The 20,739-nt window shown below is 41.8% G+C and overlaps 1 protein-coding gene and 1 long non-coding RNA gene across 2 annotated transcripts; one reads left to right on the top strand and one right to left on the bottom strand.

Moving 5' to 3' along the window:
- Positions 1-896: 896 nt before the first annotated feature.
- LOC148124399 (uncharacterized) lies at positions 897-8,588 on the top strand. Its single transcript, XR_015740437.1, has 2 exons — positions 897-1,754; positions 8,082-8,588. It is a non-coding gene; the product is annotated as an uncharacterized LOC148124399 (long non-coding RNA).
- KIF22 (kinesin family member 22) lies at positions 3,230-20,694 on the bottom strand. The gene is made up of 14 exons (XM_087918308.1): positions 20,092-20,694; positions 16,651-16,853; positions 16,062-16,189; positions 15,785-15,933; positions 12,990-13,430; positions 12,735-12,888; positions 12,236-12,310; positions 11,300-11,399; positions 10,974-11,145; positions 8,177-8,291; positions 8,014-8,090; positions 6,213-6,416; positions 5,096-5,155; positions 3,230-3,680 (listed from the first exon to the last, which is right to left on the bottom strand). Exons 2-14 carry the CDS (start codon positions 16,845-16,847, stop codon positions 3,651-3,653), a joined length of 1,902 nt encoding a protein of 633 aa, XP_087774434.1. The 5' UTR covers positions 16,848-16,853; positions 20,092-20,694; the 3' UTR covers positions 3,230-3,650.
- Between the last annotated feature and the right edge of the window lie 45 nt (positions 20,695-20,739).

Below are 20,739 nucleotides of genomic sequence, written 5' to 3'. Positions count from 1 at the left end.
AATCTGGCTTTCCCTATTGACTTTGCTTGTCAGAAACACCAGAGCATGATGTTGGAAAGTGATTACGCTAATCAGTTTTCTCTAAAACAGGCTTGTCTAACTTTTTGGCTTGCATGGCCACATTGTCTTGGGCCACTTATACACACACACACACAAAATGTTAAAAATTTACTACCTTGTATGTACTATCTAGGGCTGCATAGGGCCCATGGGTTGGACATGCCAACTCTAAAGGCAAAAGGATGGATTTGTGGGGGGATTATAGATTTTGGAAAGCAAGATGTAGGATGCAGGGAAAAATGGGGTGGCAGAAAGAAAATAAAACATATGCCCTCCCTTTACCTCTGTGGGTGGTGCTCTCAGTAGATTATAAGTAAAAATATATACCGTGTTTCTCACAAAATAAGGCCGGGCCTTATTTTTTTTTGACCCCTGAAAAAATGGCTAGGCCGTCTTTTCGGGGGTGACTTAATTTCCTCTTCCACCTAGAGTGGCCCATACGCACGTACCTCTCCAAGAGGCCGTTTCTATCGACCAACGAAAGCTCCCCGAAGGCAGAGTCCCCAGCCGCTTCGGGGCGAGGCATGGCTGCCTGTGTCCCCTCGTCATTAGGCAGTCTCTTTCGGACGATAGAAGCTCCCCAAGGGCAATCACCGGTCACTTCGATCGGCCGGTACAAGCGGCCTCGGGGCGAGCGTACACGCACACTCCCCTTGCCGCGAGGCCGCTTCTATCAGCCGACGAAAGCTTCCCGAAGGCAGAGTCCCCTGCTGCTTCAGGGCATGGTGTGGCTACCTGTGTCCCCTCATCTTTAGGGCAGTCTCTTTCGGGCGATGGAAGCTCCCCAAATGCAGTCACCAGCCACTTTAATCGGCCGGTAGAAGCAGCCTTGCAGTGAGGAGAGGGTGTGTGTGCGCTCGCCCCGAGGCCGCTTGTACGGGCGGATCGAAGTGACTGGTGACTGCCCTTGGGGAGCTTCCATCGCCCGAAAGAAACTGCCCTAAAGGTGAGGGGACACGGGTAGCCACGCCATGCCCTGAAGCGGCTGGGGACATTGCCTTCGGGGAGCTTCTATCAGCTATCGGGGTATTCTAGCCTAGGCTACCTGCAGGGCACTCCTAAAGGCAAGTTTTCTCCTCACTCCCCCCCATTTCTCTTTACCCCGTGTAGTTCTAACAAACGATGTGAGAAATGGCGGGGAAACGCATGGTTTAAATAGGCCTAAATTTTGGGGGCGGGGCTTAATTTCACCTCATGCCTAGAAATCATGCTGGGCCTTCCTATTGTTGGAGGCCGTATTGTTGGAGAAACACGGTAGCTTGTTTCATTGTTCTTGACTTCATAGATGAGCAACATGCAGGAGGAACATTTACATGTTACTGGGTTAGGTCAAAGGCAAACAGCAACCAGAAGGAAGTACATAGGAAGAAATTTCTTTCCTCCCTTCCCCAACAGCTGACTTAGAGCCTATATTAAGAATATTTGTAAATGTAAATTAATAATTTCTGCTTCTCTAGCATGCTTTTTTCTTATTTTCCAACTGACTGATACGTTAGTCGAATGAGGTCATCAGTGAAAGGCCTTGATTGGTGGAAAAAAACAAGAACTTGGTTGGAAAACATCACTTTAAAGAAACTGATGAGCAAATGGAAAGCAATGCCTGGGACAAGTCCAGTACCAATTTGATGGCTACAAGCAGTCATGCCACACAGATACCAAATTTCAAGTCTAGAGCATCTCACTGGATCACAGAGGTATGCTTTACATCAAGAGCAATAGCACACCCCTCTATTTATTGTTGGGCATTGCCATATTTGGAGCAGAAGCTACTATAATTCAAATCTCAGAAATAAGTATCCCTATCTATTTCATTGCAACCCTGTGTTTTGCTGAGCTTGGAAGGGTGGCTGGTAGAAATCCGTCCGGTAATAAAGAAGTGTTCAATCCATTGAGATAGTTTGGTGTTTCTTTGTTTTAGCACAGGGTTGTCAAACTCGCAACATGTTTGTCATGTGACACATTGCAACTTCCCCCCCTTCACTAAACCAAGGGGTGGGCATGGCCAGTGTGTGACACATCCAGCCTGTGTGCTGTGAGTTAAACATCCCTGCTTTAGCAGGTGAATAAATGCTATAAGTGCATTTTAAAAGACATTAAGTATTTCGGGTGAGAATACAATTGTTTAGTGTCTGTTCTCATATAACCCATAATACCTTTGCCAAGATTTTTTCAGATTAGATTAATAAAGCCTCACTCGATTTTTCATGACTGTGTGTTCTGCAAAGATTTTAAAGAGGAAGCATCATTTGAATCAAAAATTTACTGGTATATACGATTGGCTTTAGGTCCAGTTGCCTTTGGAAAAAAAAACACCTTTGGGACAACCATGAACTGGATAACTGAGAATCTTGATAGACATTTGGCTTCATGGGAGTTATTAGTCAAATCGCTTGAAAACAATTTGTACTGATTTCTGTGATGATCCAGGGTGGGATACAAAATAAACACAGTCACAAAAAACAGGTGAAGCCCTTTTTATTCCTTCACTTTACTTTCAAGCTCCAAATATCCTTGACTGGAGACAAAAAACTCCCACATAAACTGTTACAAGGAGGAAATGCCGTTTAAATTATAAAGAGTGAAAAACAACACAAACCAGGCAAGATAAGGGCTTGAAGACCTCCATAGATATCAGAACACACACTGGGAAGGACACCAAACTCAGAGAGGAACAATAAACTAGGTATTTCCACGCTTTGTTTCCAGCACTTGCCCGTAGGCATGTCTGTCCTCTTATGCAGTTGTCACAGCTGCAGCCCATGAAGAGGATCAAGGCCCTCTCCTCCCCAGTAGATCACGTCTCTCCCTTATCCTCTCCTCCCTGCGTGCCGTAGGATGGAGAGGAGTTGGGCTTGGGCCCTCCTCTGATTGCCCAACTGGACTCTGCCCTTCCCCAGCCTCCTCCACCTCAGGAGCCACACTTCCACTCCCTGTCAGCTGTTCCTCATCTCTCTGAGTCAGTCTCCACCAGGAGCATGACAATTTCTGTGAGTCCAAAGCACAACACCCATAGCAGAACAATTCTGATTCTGGAATAAAGCTAGGGAATCCAGGAGCAACATTATCCTTGACCATTAGCAATGAGGGGACATATTCCAAACTTTTATAATTTACAAAACCTGGTTAACTGGGCCAATGCCTTTTAAAATACAAAATAATCATTGTAGGTTGGCTATAACCAAATTTTAATGTAGGATAGAAAATATATACAAATCTTTGGAATAAAATCCCAAATAACTAGCTTAAGTTCAGAATTTTTGACAAAGACCAAGAAAACTGAAAAAAGGGAATTGTCTGAGACAGCATTGTCTAGAATTTAAAAATTAATCATTTCCCCTTATTTTTCCACTGAAAATATTTCCATCTTCTTTATGTAGAACGTTGATGCCTTGATAGTTGTGAATGCTGGATTGTTTACAGTGAAAGGCCATGGATGAGCTATGTAATTAAAAATATTGTTCTGAGATTTAAACATCTAATATAGCTAAATATCTATACTAGTTTAAATAAAAATGAACACACGAGCAATAATAATAATTTTTAAAAAGCCTGTGGTGGAAGATGCTGTTTCATAGTGCCATTCCAGTTACTTAAGATTTCGGAAATTTGAGGATATTTGCCTGGATAATTAGAAAAGAGCAATGTTAAGCCTTTATTGATCACAGATAAAGAATATAGCTACTTTCTGAACTATTCCATCAGTAGACATTGCCTGATTTTCTCCATGACTGAAATTTCCTGTTGCAAACCAAAAGGATTTGTGCTTGAAATAAAATAAATAAATAAATCTTTACTTTGGGTTTTGCTGATTAGACAAATTTGTTATAAAAATGACTATTAATTATGGAAAAGTAAAAGTTGAAACTGTAATATTTCTCCATTGCACTGAAGCTAATGCTTTCTTCTTTATCCTACATTTCTCTCTCCCCCATTTCTCCATTGTTTTCATTTGTATATATTTTGATGTTTAATAAAAATTATGTGTGTAAAGTAAAGATATTTTTAAAAAACATTCTCCCTTAACCTATCAGAAGCAAGCTAGTTTTGTTTCAGATGGAAGCTTTCCAACTGTAGTTTGGATCCAGATGCTTCAAATTGGAGAATAAATCCACCAATTATAGTGGATCAAATTAGTGAGGACTAACAAGTTTAATTAATTTTATCAGGTCTGCTGTAAGCTTGACCAATTCTAGGTACTCAACTGTCTCTCTTGTGTCCTGTTCCTTTTCATTTTGTTTGTATCCTTTATTCCCTTTTTCATGTGATTTAAATAAAGCTGCTACATGAATACATGAAAATTCTAAATGTATAGTTTTCTGGTTTGCTAATGTGAGCAACTAAGGGGAATGAAATATCATCTGTAACTCAGCGCACAATGTTTTTATAATCCATCAAATGCTAATCTGGGAATTGTCCCTTATTAAAATGTGCAAATTTAGCCTTTATAATATCAAGCCATTAATACAACACTCAGAAACTCTATCTTAATTAAGAATGTGCTTAATTATTAAACTAGTCACTATTGGTGGCAAGGAATTCTATCTAGGAAGGTGGAGTAAGAATAAATCACTTATTTTCTCCTCTGCTGCTGTTAAGCGAGACAAACTCTGCTTTATAGTAGAAAGGAAACACAGAGCAGTCTTTCTAAAACTATTAGCCTTTAAAGATCACTTCTCATTAAAAAGTAAAATTATTATTTTTGTTAGCAAATTATGAAGCTAGCAACCTTTCTGGCTTTGAGTAAGAAACTATATACTTCTCTGTAGTTATTTGTTACCACTACTTACCTTTATTTTTCTTTATGCTAAGTCTTTACTGTTTAACTCATAAATATAGATGCTGGATAAATATGGGGATTTATAATCAAACAGAGTATTCATGTGCTTACACAAAGGTAGAATTTCCAGATGTTGAATGACAATTTCCATCATTTCTTGCCATCAGCCACACTGCCAAATAGAATTCTGATCCAATTACATTACATAATTTAGATAAACTTTCTCTGTACTGAGTAGAAATTTGACTAAATGCATACCTTAATAAAAGAGTCTACTTGCTTAGCTGTAATACTGTGTATTTTCTCAAGGTCCTGTACCTATAAAAAGAAAAATAAAGATATAATAAGGTATGACCCATCAATTAGACTGGGCAAAAAATATTAACTATATGATCCTCAGAACTCTTCCTTATACAGGTATCCCTCAGCCTACGACTCAACTGAGCCCAAAATTTCCATTGTCAATAGTGGCTTTTATATAAATGAGTTTTGCCTCATTTTACAACTTTCCCCCCCACAGTTGTTAAGCAAACCATTGCAATTGTTGAGAGAATTATGAAGTTGTTAAGTTAATCTGGCTTTCCCCATTGACTTTGCTTGTTGGAAGCCAGCTGGGAAATTTACAAATGGTGATCACATGACCCCAGGGACACTGCAATTATCAATTCATGCCAGTTGCCCAAGCGTGTGAATTTTGGTCACATGATCACGAGGATGCTGCAATCTGTGTGAAAACCTACGATAAATCATTTTTAATGCCATTATAACTTCAAACAGTAACTAAATGAATGGTTAAACAAGTAATTGAGGACTTGTAGAGTGCCACCAAAATAGTCAAGTTGTAGTAGCAAAATTGTCTTTGCTTGTTGCAATGCAGTATCAGTAAAAGGATATAAATTATACTAGAGGCTAACATATCTATCACCTATCTTCGGTGCAACATTTCCATGCCCTTCATCGTCTTCAAAGGTGAGGAGGAGGAGGAGGAATTGGGGAGGATTACAAAATACCCAGATTTGAAAAGGAAGATTGCAAACATTTAAAAGAAAACAAGAACAGTACTATTATTATTGGGGCATAAAGTACAATACCATGAGGATTTTGAATCTGGATTGTCTACATTTTAAACAATTTACAGCAGGCTAACTATAAATAGTCCTGTTGAACATCACATACTTAAGCAGATATCACTTTTATGATTTTCACGCCCCAAACTAACAAAACTGGCACACAATGGCTGAAGCACATTAATGGAATTGGATTGTTATTTTAAAAAAGTGTGGAGCTCACATGATAAAAAGTTGCTTGATTTAAGTGAGAAATTAGGGGGTCAGCAATATGTCCCAAATAAACTCTACCCTCTGAGTTCACCAACCTTCTGAAAAGACCCGTAATTTTCTCTCCAGCTCACAATGAGCTCTGCTTTCTTCTTGCCAATGAGGTGTAGGTCCATAAGATCCTTCACGGAACCTGAGTTCATGAGGGACAGGATTTTGGCTTTGCTATGAGCCAGCTGATCTGGACGGATCTCCACCTCCCACTTGGAGGGAGCCTTGTTTTCAGAGTCGCACTCTTGAATCTGAAGAACAAATATGGAAATAGAGTGACCAATGGGGCTGCCTTTTAAAACCGACCCCCTTTATATAGCCATTTATCAACTCCCACTTCCTATTAATATTACGAGAATCATGGCAGAGAAATTATTGTCCAAGTTATGAGATCTGCTCAGAGCTTTTACCGAAAAGACCGATTATCTACTGGTCCCATGAATTTGCCTACAACAGAGTCTACTGTGGAATCAAACGCAGGACCTCAAAACCGAGAATCAAGGCTCACAAAGTTATTGTTGATTCAGTCTGCGCTGGAATAATTCCCTCCAGAAAATAATGGCAATTTGGGAAACACCTGATAAAAGGACTTCCACAGGCAAAAGGATGCATTTATACATTTCAGGAAAGGAGAAGATAGTTAATGTGCATAGGTAAATTGTGCATATCTATTAGCTATTCAGGGGTAAGAGATGATGTAAACATAAATATTCATAATTAGCAAGACTCAAGTTACCTCCCCACCCATCCACTGTTAACTACCCTCAAGAGTTATTGTCTTAATAAAAAGAAACATATTAGTTATATTCATGTAGCAGTTTTGATAAATTATACCGCAAAAATGATTTTAAGTTGTGCCCAACTAGGACACAAAGTTTCCATCTTGCGAATATGCTCTCACTTTTCCCAAACTGTCCTTTCCTCACAACTGTTAGGTATCTGTTGACCTTCAATGATAAACAGATTAACACAGTTGGAAGGGACCTTGTAGGTCATCTAGTCCAACCCCCCGCCCAAGCGGGAGACCCTACACCATTTCCGACAAATGGCAGTCCAGTCTCTTCTTGAATGTCTCAAGTGATGAAGCTCCCACAACTTCCTCAGATATTGGAAGACTGCTATCATGTCTCCCCGGTCCTTCTCTTCACTAGACTAGCCAAGCCCAGTTCCTGCAACTGTTCATCGTATGTTTTAGCCTCCAATCCCCTAATCATCCTGGTTGCTCTTTTTTGTACTTTTTGTAGAGTCTCAACATCTTTTTTAAAAGGTGGTGACTAAAACTGGATGCAGTGGTCTAGGTGTGCCCTTAGGCTTTATAGACAGTATTAGTACCTCACTTGATCACTTAGCAAGAAAAACCATATAGACTGGGTGAAACCAGGCTCAATAGCAGTAACTGTGAGAGGGATCTTGAAGTCTTAATGGACAACCAGCTAAATATGAGCCAGCAGTGTGCAGCCGCCGCCAAAAAAGCTAATGCAATCCTAAGTTGCATTTGATTTTTCTTGCCTAAATGTAGAACCTTATTTTTTTCACCACTGAATTTCATTTTGTTAGATAGCACCCAATGCTGACGTCTGTCAAGATCATTCTGTATCTCTCAACTTTCTTCTGGAGTGTTGGCTATTCCTGCCTGCTTGGTGTTGTCTGCAAATTTGATGAGTTCCTCATCTATAGAGAACATAGGCTTCCAACTGACAGGTTGAAATATCTTCCCAGGAGATACCTCTGTTCTGGTATTTTTATAAGTTATCTTAAAAAGTGTGATACGTACAGCAAATTGGCTGGAAAAAAATTCTGCTACTCTTCCTGTTCTTCACCAAAATGCGGCCAAACCTATTTACCCACCTTCTTCTTTCGGCCTCTAGTCTTCTGTTTCTTAATAATGCTCTCCTCTTTTTCCTGACTCTTAACAGGTGTCTGCACTGGAGAAGAAAAGAAAACAAACTAGGACTTTGCAACACAGGAAAAAAGGAAGGCCTGACTTCAAAAACCTTTCCAACCTTCTCACCTTGTTGGAGGGGCAATACTGTGGCCTGTTTTCGGGGGTTTGCAGCTTGAAGAAAAAGTGCACCTTTGTTCTTCAGAGTCTGGGCTTCCATTTCTATCTGCTTTTCTTTAACTCTCTAGAAGAAGCAAAGGCAAAATAAGTACTAATTTAAGGTTTAGTGGGGAAAGGGAAAAAAGCCTTTGTAGAAAAGAAAAGACTATTATTGGACTAATAGTTCAACCATGATCTTATGGCAGTCAATCATCACCTCTATTGTTATGAACCTCCCTCCTTTTAACCCACAAGTGACATAGAATTTATTTAGCAGCATCTGCCATGTTCTCCTTAGGGTCACCTGCTCTATCAACAATAAATACCTGCCTTTTATATTTCTCTCTTTATCATTCCATTAAAATGGAACTGGGCCCATGCATCGCTGGTTCATTGGCCTCCATTTTGCCCTTCCTCCAAGTCTACGGTCTTACCAACCTTTTGCTTTTAAGCAGGGGTGGGATCCGACAGGGTTCGGTCATTTATGAGGTTTGGTAATTTACGATGTGCTTCCCTGCATGCTGCGGTCATCAGCATGCTGTGTGCAGAGAAGCAGCCTTTCAAAAAACCCTTTTTTCCTGCTTTTTTAACTGAAGCTGTGCCTTTCATAGCAGCTGAAGTTGAAAAAAATCAGGAAATAAAGGTCAGGTAAGAGCCCGGGTGGGCAAAAACATCAGCAGACATAGAACCGGTTCTATGTCTGCTGCTCTTCAGAGGTATCGGTTCTACAGAGGTGGACAGAACCGATAGAAACCCACCCCTGCTTTTAAGTGTTTCTCTCCTTTATTGCTTCTTGTGAACATGAAAAGCACCATGTGGTTTCTACAGAAAAAGTATGGTGTGAATGGGACAGGATCAACACAGCAGAAATCAGAATATTCAGTGTTAATTTTTTTACCACTTTGCAGTCCAATATCTGCCATTCCTACAACACTGAGTAATTCGGGAAGGAATTCTGGGTTTCATAACTTCCAAGAAAGAAGAACTTCTACCATAACAGGAGAGACAGACACTGCAATAGACACTCGGTTCAGGATCAGAACAGAGCAAATATTTACATAATTCTACTCTTTAAGAAGTAGCTCATTGGTCAAGACTAATGGGAGATTCAATCCTGTCTAGAGCATGGGTTGCTAATCTTTTGGACCTCAGGGACCACCAAATTCATAATTTTAAATTCCAGGGACCAATCGGTTTTGTGGATGTGGCCTAATTTATGGGTGTGGCTTGGTGGTCATGTGACTGGCTTGTATGTAAATATTATCAATATTTATATAAATACTGAATTTTTTATAAAAAAGAGCAACTTTTACCCAAAATCAGGCAAAGCAGGCAGGCAGATTGAGTTGCTCACAGAATCATTCAGAGATCTATTTATCTGCCATCGGCTACCTGAGTGTGTCACATAAAATTTGCTTGCCGTGAGTCTGCACTGAATAGAACCTTCAGTCATAAGGGAGGTTTGGCTGTACTTAAAAGCAAAGCCGAAGATCTAAAGACTAGCTAGAAAGCAAGAAATCCAACCATATCCTGCTTCCTAGCTAATCTAAATCTCGGCACAGCAGAACAGATGATGGTCGGGGAAAAAAAAAAAAAGGAAAAATAGCAATTTAGCAGGCCAGGTAAAGAGTGGCGGGGAGGGTTCCCACGGGCCATGTGGGCTGTGCAGCCTTGTGTTCCTGCGTGGCCTGGATTAATTGCTTTGAGGGGTGCTCTGGGGCCCACCCAAAATTTTCTCCTGGCCCACCAGTTGGCGACCGCTGGTCTAGAGGTATCATTGGTTTAAGGCTAGCAAGATATAGATGACTGGATGGGTGAGGAAGGTAACACAATAACAAAAAAAAAAAAAAAAAGAGGAGTCTCTGTGGCGCAGTGGTTAGAGTGCAGAACTGCCAGCTACTTCTGCAGCCAGCTACCTACAGTTGGCAGTTCAAATCCCACCAGGCTCAAGGTTGACTCATCCTTCGAAGGTGGGTAAAATGAGGACCCAAATTGTTGGGGACAAGAGGCTGACTCTGTAAACTGCTTAGAGAGGGCTCTGAAGCACTGTGAAGTGGTATATAAGTCTAAGTGCTATTGCTATAATATATTCTGCTAGGCTGTTGGAACCAATACATTTACATTCTATCTTTCTCAGAGGAAAGTCTTTGTAGCTAACTTCCTTTGTAGCTGGCAAAAAGAAGTGATGAAAAAGAGTAATTATCAGACAAAATGCTTAGGGTTTCATATTTTCCATCAAATGAATCAATTTGTGATTCGCATATAGGCTTTGAAGACAATACACATTTCTTTTAAAAAGCTTCAACTCAGCAGAAGTTTTCCTAGCTATATAAAACAGGAAATAAGTGCCTCAGTTTAAAGGCTGTGTTAAACTCTGCTCAATTTTCAGCATGGATGAATTTTATTTTTTTAAAAATAAAGCCCAGCATTCTTCTAAAAAACTGACTGGGTTAATGAGGGCCAGTTTTTTAATCAACCGAAACACTTTTTAACTAATTAATCTGAGAATCCAACTACATGTTGCATTCCTATTATCGTACTTTGGTACTCATTAATTGGTGCCAGGAGTATCAAAACTGAGTTGAGTATCAAAAATGATGAGTACCAAACAATAATTTCCAGTAAGGAATAATGTAGTGAGTCATATCGATAAGTTCTAGCTTGTGCGTTGAGTGCCAAATTCAATGAGTTTCAAAGCAGTTGAGTACCAAGGTACCATTTTACTTATTCACATCAAAAAAGAGCAACGGAAGCACAACCGACAGACCTTCAGCTCACGGCGTGTCTCATCCAGGAGTTTCAGAACATTCAGGCGTTCCCTGCGTGGTGTGTTAAGCAGAGGTAATGTGGAGCTCCCAGCCTTTTCTTTCTCCAGGGCCTCTAATCGTAGCAGCCGTTCAGCCAAGGTGGGGTCAAGATTCTCAAGAGGCAGCAAAGAACTGGTAAAGAACAAAACCAGCTCCATGTCAGATTCTGTCTCACTCTTCCAATACACCAGACAGAACAACAATCCCTCCTTAGTTCAGCATTTGGGAGGTGGCTTGACTCTGTGGCATGAAAGAACTGGACTGCACCAAAAACCTGGTGACTCACCTGAGTGGCTTCTCTTCAGATGGTCCTGGCTGAACTTGTAGGCAAGGTCTCTTGGCCTCAGGGCCTGCATCACTGAAGCCAGGACAAGGCCTCTTGCCATCTGTGGAAGAAGAGGATTAGCTGACTTTGCCCAGCAGTCACGGTTTACGGATAGTTCTCAACTTACCATTCATTTAATGGGTGTTTAAAGTTACAATGGCACCAAAAAAAGTGACCCGACTTTTTTACATGACTGTTGCAGTGTCCCGTAATCAAAATTTGGACGCTTGGCAACTGGTTCATATTTATGGTGGTTGCAGTATGAGATTGTCTTTTGCGACCTTCTGACTAGCAACGTCAATGGGGAAACCAGATTGATTTAACATCTCTTGTTACTAATTTAACAATTGAAGTTATTCATTTAAGAAGTGTGGCAGGAAAGATTATAAAATGGGGCAAAAACTCACTTAAGAACTCTCTTGCTTAGCAACAGAAATTTTGGGCTCAACTGTGTATTCAAGTCAATTCAGATCTCGTCATTGCTTGACAGGCTGATCCATAAAACTAATCACTTAGGCTTGCTTTGTACAATTCTGTAGGCTAAAACTAGCTGACTTGTTTGTGACTCATTGCATTGTCAGAACATAGCTATTTGTTTATCCGATATAAAAATAAAATTATCAAAACCTGTCTCTTCCCTTCAGTCTTAGCATTAACATTCTAGAGTAGGGGTCCTCAAACCTGGCAATTTTAAGACTTGTGAACTTCAACTCCCAGAATTGGGAGTTGAGTCCACAAGTCTTAAAGCTGCCAAGGTTGGAGACCTCTGTTCTAGAGTAGCAATTCCGACTGAGAAATGCTACTCTAGAGTGTTAATGCTAAGACTAAAGAAAGATCCCCCCTCCCCAAAATGGAAGGTAAAATGAAGTCAGCCCTCCTCCCCTTTCATGAACTCACCTGAGAGAGACCTTCCTGCTTCTGCTTGGTTGCTCAGAGTTTCAGTTTCCCCGGGCTTTGCTGGTTTCCTACTACCTATATAAGGTTTAGATTTGATTAACGTTTTTTTTTTGTCCCTGAACCCTTTGAAACATTTTCTTCTTCTTCATTACATCCATTAGGAACTTGTGTAAACTCAACTGTTTTTCAAACTTAGCAACTTCAAAGATATGTGGACTTCAGCTCCCAGAATTCTCCAGCCAGCATGGCTGGTCTAGACCTTGGGAAATATGTTCTAGAATATAGGTGCCATGATGAAGTGGTCTGGTTCTACACTATCACCACTTGGTTAGCCTTTCTGGGTAGAGCAATTAACACAAATATAATCTCATTTAATTTAATTATGAAAAGTTCCAGTACGGAAGGTCATAAAGCAGCCTTTGGTGCCTTCAGAAATGCCAGACTTCAAGAATTCCCGACGCTTTTTCCCAAAGCCCAGATCTCATAATTCCTGACTTACCAGTTTGTACTAGGGCTTTCTGGGTAAAGGGTTTATTCACAATTTGTTTGGACTTTGCAGCAAAGTTGAGGCTTGTGAGTGTGTCAAAATAATACTTCTTCTCTGGAGCAATGTTTGCAATAATCAAGCTGTGGGCACTGCCTCCCAGAGAGTCCTAGGGGAAAGGGAGATTCCAAGGGAAAGGTCAGTCCCTGAAGCGAACCCCTTCCCACCCCAAGGAAGGAAAAAAAAAAGAAAGAAAAGGACCCCAATTACCTGCAGGAGACGGGTCAGCTTGCTGTCTCTATAGGGAACCCGAGGCAAACCCTGATTAAGGGCATCGACCACCTTGCTGAGCACAAAGAGGGAGCTATTGATGGCTCCACTCTCTTTCAGGCGTAGGCCTTTGTTGCCCGTTCGCCGATTGTCCTCGGAGCCTGCTAAGTCGATGAGGCAAAGCTTTGCAGTCTGGTGAGAATATGTGAGCCAGTCCTGGATCTGGTTCACCAGAACCAGCAGTACAGTATGACTGCGGCTGGAGCGCTGGTTCAACTGAGTCGATGCCACCGTTCGCTTTCTGCTCGCGGGCAGGAAATGTCTTTCAAAGTCTGCAAAATTAGTGATCTCTTTCTGGGTCAAGTCTGGTACCAGGATGTTGTGGTTACGATCCTCTCGGATAGGTAGGTCTCGGAGGGAGGGCTGAAGGAGGTCCAAAACCTGAGGAATGGAGGAAAAATGGATGGTGGATGTGGAATTTCAACTCCCGCTTCCCAACTGCTTGTTTTTCTCCCACCACCTCCACCCCCACATAAACTGATGCATCCCAGCAAGAACATTTTTCCCAAGGGGAGCAATCTTGGCACTGACTCTTAAGTTGTTCAAAATACTTTTTCAAATCTCATTTCTTAAATGGCAGGATCCTGAATCAATACTACATTGGTTTCTTTTTTTTCCCCCTCTTAAGACACTCATTCCAGTCCTCGATCAAATGGGCTTTTCAGGTATAAGAGGCTTTTTCCCCTGAACACTATGTTAGATTTCTGTTGTTGCCATGAGAACCGCCATCCTTCAGCACTAACATTAGAGCTGGACTGATGATAGCTGGAACCGAGCAAAATCTTGAGAACTACGCATTCTCACACCTTCTTCTCTGCAGTCTTTTCTTCATATGCGTCAGGTGCAGGAAATCAGGAGCCAAGCGAGAATTCAAAAGTACTATGAGATTATTTCCTGCTACCTATTCGCAGGAATCTGATCTAGTAACAGTCAGGGCAGATTGGTGCCAGATAACAGATTTCAAGGGGGAGCTGGTCTCAGATCTCTTATGGAGTGTAGTGACTCTAGACTGATGTGTTTGGTGCTCTCAGGCTCAGCCAACCCTGTCATCTCCTACACATGTCCTCTGTTCTTATCCTTTCACCTCTTTCGCTCTCTGGAGCCATTAGCTTTCTTTTGCCTTCCTTAAGCTTGTGGGTTTTTTCCCTTTCTCCTTTCCAAGTGCTCCCTTGCTACCTGCTCCTTCCAAATAGTCATGCCTCCGTTCTCCATCAATCTTGGGAACTGAAATAATTCCAGCCAGGGACAGTATGGAACAGTGATGGCTAACCCTTTTGTCATCGTGTGCTGAAAGTGCGCGTGTGCGACAGCACACGTGTGCCTGCACCTATAATGCAATGTGCATGCGCCCCTGTCCTGCTCACCCCGTCCCCGTGCATGTGTGCAGGATCCCCCCGTGCATGTGTGCAGGATCCCCCCGTGCTTCCCCCCGTGTGTGGCAGATACCCAAAAATCAGCTGGCTGGTGGGAGGCGCATGCGCAGTGGAACTGAGCTGGGGTGACAGCTTGCATGCCCGCAGATGGCTCTGTGTGCCAGTATAGAATATTGGGGGGGCATCATAGAGACATCTCAGGGGGAGCCCTGGAACAGTGGGAATATGATGATTCCTCCACGTCTTCCTCAGAGGCCTCGGGGCCTCTATTCCTGACATATCCAGTATCGCTGACCCTGAACTGCAGCTCACAGGCCAATGTGGAGGAGGGGAGGAGCTACCAGCCTTGGTGGATACTAGAACAGAGGTCTCCAACCTTGGCAAGTCTGGAGGACTTCAATTTCCAAAATTCTCCAGCCAGTTTTGCTGGGAAGTGATGTTCTCCAGACTTAAAGTTGCCAAGGTCGGAGACCCCTGTACTACAGTATGTGGGCAGGGAGGTGGAGATCTACCAGATGGATGGGGAAAAGGCCCCACTCCTAATCAGTTGCACCGGGAGGAGCTATTTAGCATTGCAGGCGGAGGAAGCCATTGCTGGAAGCAAAGTGTATGAGTCATACCAGATGGTTTTTTGTGTTTCTGGAACTGCAGCTCATGGATTTAGGGTTATTCAGTTGTGGAGAGCGTTTATGTTCGTGTTTGGAGCAGCCGGTTATCTGTCAGGTGGATTAATTGGCCATTGCCTGGAACGTTAGTCTGGGACTTGTTCACGGCTAGCTTTGTTGAAAACGACCGCCTGAACTCCTGGTTTATAATAACATTGTAGACTTCCTGGCTCTCAATGTGCAAGCACCAATATGCTACATAAATAAATATTTATTCCTAAGTTTACTTCTTGGGGGAGAGAGGGATAGGCAAAGTTACCAGAAAAGAATGGAAATGCAAGGAACACAGAAATTGTGTCTGAATGCCTAACTCCACTCCGTCTATACTCTGACTCCCCCTGCCGCTTGCTTCAGTTCCCCCCATCTGTTCAAATAGCCTTGACTGCAAGTAGAAAAAGACTGTCCAGCGCTTCCTATACCAATCAATAAACAAGAGGTAGCATTTATAACACATTTTTCCATTAAAAGGAGTGATAAATCCCAAGTGCTGCATGACAAGGAACAAAAGCCTACATTGCACCCATCAACAGAATCTTTGGCTATGATCAGTTGGCCATGCTTTCTCCATCAGATCTGGCTGCTTATTCCCATAATTTAACACACACACACACACACCCCAAATCCCACCATTCTGCACCATTATTCTTACTGGGCTCAATTTCCCCTTTGTACAACTGTGTAAATCACACATTTTTACCTTTTCTTGATAGATTTCCAGATAGGACATAGAGACGGAGTATTTGCATTTATCTTCAGAAGCATCCCTCGTCATCTGCAAGACATCTCGAACAGCTCGAGGGATCACTCCTGGGTGATCTGGATTTCCTAGCATGGTGTGTGTCTTGCCTATGATTTGGCAGGAGACAAAATGAGAACAGTATAGCGTTATCTACTTTTAGCCCAGTTCTTTCCCCCAGATGACCCTGACGGCTGTGGGTTCATTTGGTTTCTTCGTAGCACTGCCTTATATTCACCTGCTCCAGTTGGTCCATAAGCCAATATGCTAGCATTCTGCCCCTTTAGTAGATGGTGTAAGAGAGGCTGAACTGACCCCATGTAGACATCTTGTTGGGTGGCGGCCTCACCATAAAACGCATCAAACCTAGTGAAGAATGTATGAATGTGAAAGGAAGGCAGGACAGAGGCTTACTGGGTTCTCTTATTTTTTTCTTTAGCAATCTTGAAAAATGGACACTTTATTATTTATACCCTGCCTTTATTATTTTTTTAATAACTCGAAGCAGTGAACATACTCCTTGAATGTGGACACTTTCTCCCTTCTATTTTCCCCACAACAATCCTGGGAGATGGGTTGAGCTGAGACAATAGGCCAAAGTCACCCAACCAGATCTCATTTCTAAGGCAGAACTAGAACTCAGCGTCTCCGGGTATCTTAACCACTAGCTCAGACTAACTTTTGTCCATACAATGCATCCCATTAGTTCATTCCCATAATACATGCATGTAAAGAGGCTAATCATAAAAAGTAGCATGACCCAGAAGAAAAAGCATCTGTCATTGCTCATGTAGCATAGGCACCCCAAGAGTCCGTACCCAACTTACCTATATTTCATAGTCTCCATCTCATTTCTCCAGTTGAGAATTTCCAAGGAGTGGGAGTCCACACCTCGTACACATGGAGCTTCCTGGCCTTGTCCAGTTCCCACTGCTGGACGTAGCCGTACACAAACCTGTACTTGCTCTGAGGCATTATCAGAGCGGTGGAAGTCAGCCCGGCTTAATCGCTGACTAGTTGTCATGATTACCTATTGGGGAGTGTGGGGGGAGAGATACAGAATGGAACAAATATATTAGTCAATGTATAGGCTACAATATGGGAGGACTAACAAAAGACAATGGCATCTTTTTTTAAAAAAAAGTGTTAACACATGGCTTATGGTCACACATTCACAGCCCTGGAAAACTGCCACGCTCAAATCACCTTGAACTCAACACTGAGGCAAAACTGGTTTCTTTAATACAGTGGCCCTCAAACTTTTGGGCACCAAGGATTGGTTTTCTATGGAGGTTTTCCCATGGACCAGAAGGAGCATAGTTTCACATGCTGCCTGCATCTCATGGATGGGGCTTCACTTGTTTGCGCAGCCTGGTCATTCTGGCATGCCATGGCCCACTGCCAGTCCACGGAATCCCTGCTTTAGAATACACGGAAACCCAATGAATTTAAAATAACAGCAAACTTTATTGGTTACAGTTGTAACCAAAAAAAAAGACCCCCAATAAAACAGGAGACAACAATACCGTAAAATAATTCTTACTTTAGAATCAGAGGTTTATTTCATGAGCCATTTGGAACTGTTGGAAGAAATATTCTTCTGGGTTCAGTTCCAAGACACTGGAAACATGGAGGCTGTTTGGAAGGTGGTTTAATGATGGACAGCAGGACCACATGGCTTGAAGCTCCAGAGTGAAAAGGAAGAACGATCACATGCTTCAAGGTGAAGGAAGAGATCAAGAAAGGACTGATATGCTTAGAATGCCTGGGTTTTATAACCTTTGTTGGGATTTGAATTGGAGCTTGTATTCTGATTGGTTGTCAGACTCCCCTGGGGCCATGCAGGGGCAACTCTGTAAGCTGTCCTGAGTTCCAGGCTTGGTTGAGCCTTGCTGGATGATGCACTGAAAGGGCTTTGGGCAATTGCTATGGTTTTATCTGGAGATCTTTGTTATGTAAAGTATTCTGGCCCAGGCCTTAATGGCCCACCCATTAACAAAGGTGGGGGTGAGTTTCTGCTTCTGAGGTGAGTTTCTGCTTCTAATTTCTACTCTTTTTAGAAAAAATATTCTGCCTTTTTAATATTTCCTAGGCTATTTCAGTTTTCTAGGAGAGGGGTGGGTGCTAACTTCCTCCAGAACACGAATAACATATCAATACAATCTTACAGCATTACTTTAATCAATAACCCATTGCAAGGAGGTCCAGAGATAGCAGCTAGGTCCAGCTAACATCAGTGGACATGATTTGAGACCCTTCTTTTTTTATACCTTTCTTCTGATAGCCCCTCAGTAAATGGAATTTTACTGGAGTTACTTCCTTGTTCCCTCATACTGATCGTCAGTTAACACATACTGTGTGTGAAATCTACTATCTGCTACTTTCAGTTCCCTATTTCCCAGTGTCCAGGATATTCTTAGTCCATAGCTCCTGAAACCAATTACTTTGTAGATACATGTTGCAAAATAGCACTAGCAAAGCAGATTACAAATATGCTTCTGAAATCATTTTAGCCAGCACTTTAATATATCATTTCATTTTGGGCCTCTAATTAATCTGAGGCCTACATGAATGAAGCAGGCCCAAGGCCCAGTCCTCCTTCTCTCACACAATGTATGTCTATTTGCTCTTTCATATAAGTACACACTCATTAATCCACTCTTACCCGCGTGCCCAACTAGGCTGGCAGGCATTAGCCAAAGGGATAGAAGCTGCCAACTCTGGGTCCAAAGACAATTCCAAGAGTGGGCGGACTTCAGGACTGCTTTTATCTCCCAAAGTCCTTGCTTTGTATTGATGGAACTTGTTTTCCATGTGCTCAGGCTGAATTTTTGTCTGATTCCGGTGACATTTTCCCCTTTGTTTCCATAACAACTTGGTTCCTTCTTAACTACTCTGTCTGAGGGAGCTTTTCCTAACTTTTGTCCCAGTGTTTACTTACCGTTATAATAATCATCATTAGGTATAGCAACTTTAGTCTACTTTAGTTTGGTTTACTTTATAGTCATTGCACCTCATACAACAAAATCAAACACCATCTTCAGTGCACATCATGACCATGAGCATGAAAATAAACACACATCCTTCACCCTTCACACATTGAATGGGAAACCCCTGACACCACACCAACACTGCACTATACAGCAGAATTCAAAGGAGCTACTGCCCTGGGATAGAAGCTGTTTTTCAGCCTATTTGTCCTTGTTTTTATTATCCTGTACTGTCTGCCAGATGATAGTAGTTCAAAAAAAGAGTTCCCAGGATGAGATGGATCTTTGAGAATGTTTTGAACTTTCTTAAGTCAGAGGGAGCTATAAAGCTCTTCCAAAGAGGGGAGAGGGCACCCCAGGTCGGGTCCTCTTTTATGTTAACATCCAGAAACTTAAAACTGGCCACTTGCTCCACTTGGTCTCCATCGATAAGCAAGGGCTGGATGTCTGGTCTGTTCCTTCTATAATCCACTATAAGCTCCTTGGTCTTATTGGTGTTGAGGAACAAGTTATTGTCTCCACACCACGAAAGCAACCGGTCTACCTCATCTCGGTAGGCAGACTCATTCCACCACCACCACCCCCCGCAGATAAGTCCCACCACTATTGTATCATCTGCAAATTTAGCAATTTTACAAAACCATAAACAGATTTTAAAGGTTAAAGCCTTGTCTTCCAAAAGCAACTGAAATTATTCTTATTTATCTTGACATTTATTGGGCAATTCTATCAAAACTAGAGTGCCTTTTCACTTTCCTGTTGTTTCCTTAGGGGAAAAATAGTGTTTAACATGATTTATTGTGATTTTAAGGCATCCCTCCCCCATAACTATCTTTAAAGTAAGAATCACAGAAATAAAATTCCATTATTCATGGGCATTAACCTATTCAGAATTTAACATCAATACTAAAGTATTTTATTACAGTTTGGTGGAAAAAACACATCTTTTTCAAATAATTAATTGAATTTGTTATTGAACTTACAATCATACATTTCCATAGAAGCATCCTATGGTATGGGTAGGGGTATTATAAGTAATCAAGGAAAAGGAAGCATGCATTTAGAAAAAAATTGACTGGCGATCAATCTTTCATCAAGCTGCTTAATGGAATTTAAGGAACTGCCTTCATTTTGGAAGGCAATCCCTCTGATGTCGGATCGAGGCCCTATTTTGCAAGGACACTTTTAATGGGACTTGGATTTCTTTCTTAGCATCTATAATGGGATTTGCTTCTAAATTCAAAAAAATTAAGTATCCCATCCATACATTGCACCCACCTTTATCAAGCCGATGCACAAGTCGGATCCTGATCTTCGTTTGTATTTGGCGCTAACGGGAAGCAGACCAATGGGAGAAAAGAAAGAAAACAAGCGGTTGCCTTCTGCGCGTGCGCATCACTCATTCAACGTGCCGAGCTCTAGAAAGGGAAACGATAGGGGTGAAAGAACAGAAATTTGCGCACGCGCACTGGAACAAAAGGACGTTTGAAGATTTAAATTCGGAACGGAAGTACTACGTAGGGCGTGGGAGGCACGTCACGTAAACTCGTTTTTAATAAACACCTATTTGACATTGAACGAATTCTCAACAGATCTCTAGGATTTTTTTTGTATTGCAAAACCTTAGATAACTTATCTTCTATTTGAATGTTATTTTTGCACACCAATGTTAAAGAGCTGCAGCCGCGCCTTCTTCCACTTTTCCTTATATATTTTTAAATGTCCAGTCTCTTTTTTTTTAGTCACTCGTAATAGTTTTTAAATCTCTAATTTTGTATGAAAACATAGGAAAGTAAATAACACTTGAAATTTACAAAATGGTTGTTAGGGAGACCGGACATAACCCGATTTTTACAAGAGGGATAGCGCACGCGCAATGCATCACCCAAGCGAGTCGCGCGTTCCAGCCTTTCTTTCTAACGCACA

This window comes from Pseudonaja textilis, chromosome Z, assembly GCF_049901715.1.
Source record: "Pseudonaja textilis isolate UNSWEBS1 chromosome Z, rPseTex1.2, whole genome shotgun sequence".
Classification (NCBI taxonomy): domain Eukaryota; kingdom Metazoa; phylum Chordata; class Lepidosauria; order Squamata; family Elapidae; genus Pseudonaja; species Pseudonaja textilis.
This window is presented reverse-complemented; position numbering and strand designations above follow the sequence as displayed.

Coding starts and splice junctions, on each gene's coding strand:
- KIF22 (XM_087918308.1), bottom strand. CDS start 16,847: ATGACAACTAGTCAGCGATTAAGCCGGGCTGACTTCCACCGCTCTGAT. Junction 11,146..11,299: donor TCTGAAGAGAAGCCACTCAG/GTGAGTCACCAG, acceptor GTTCTTTACCAG/TTCTTTGCTGCCTCTTGAGA. Junction 8,091..8,176: donor AGTATTGCCCCTCCAACAAG/GTGAGAAGGTTG, acceptor TTTCTTCTCCAG/TGCAGACACCTGTTAAGAGT.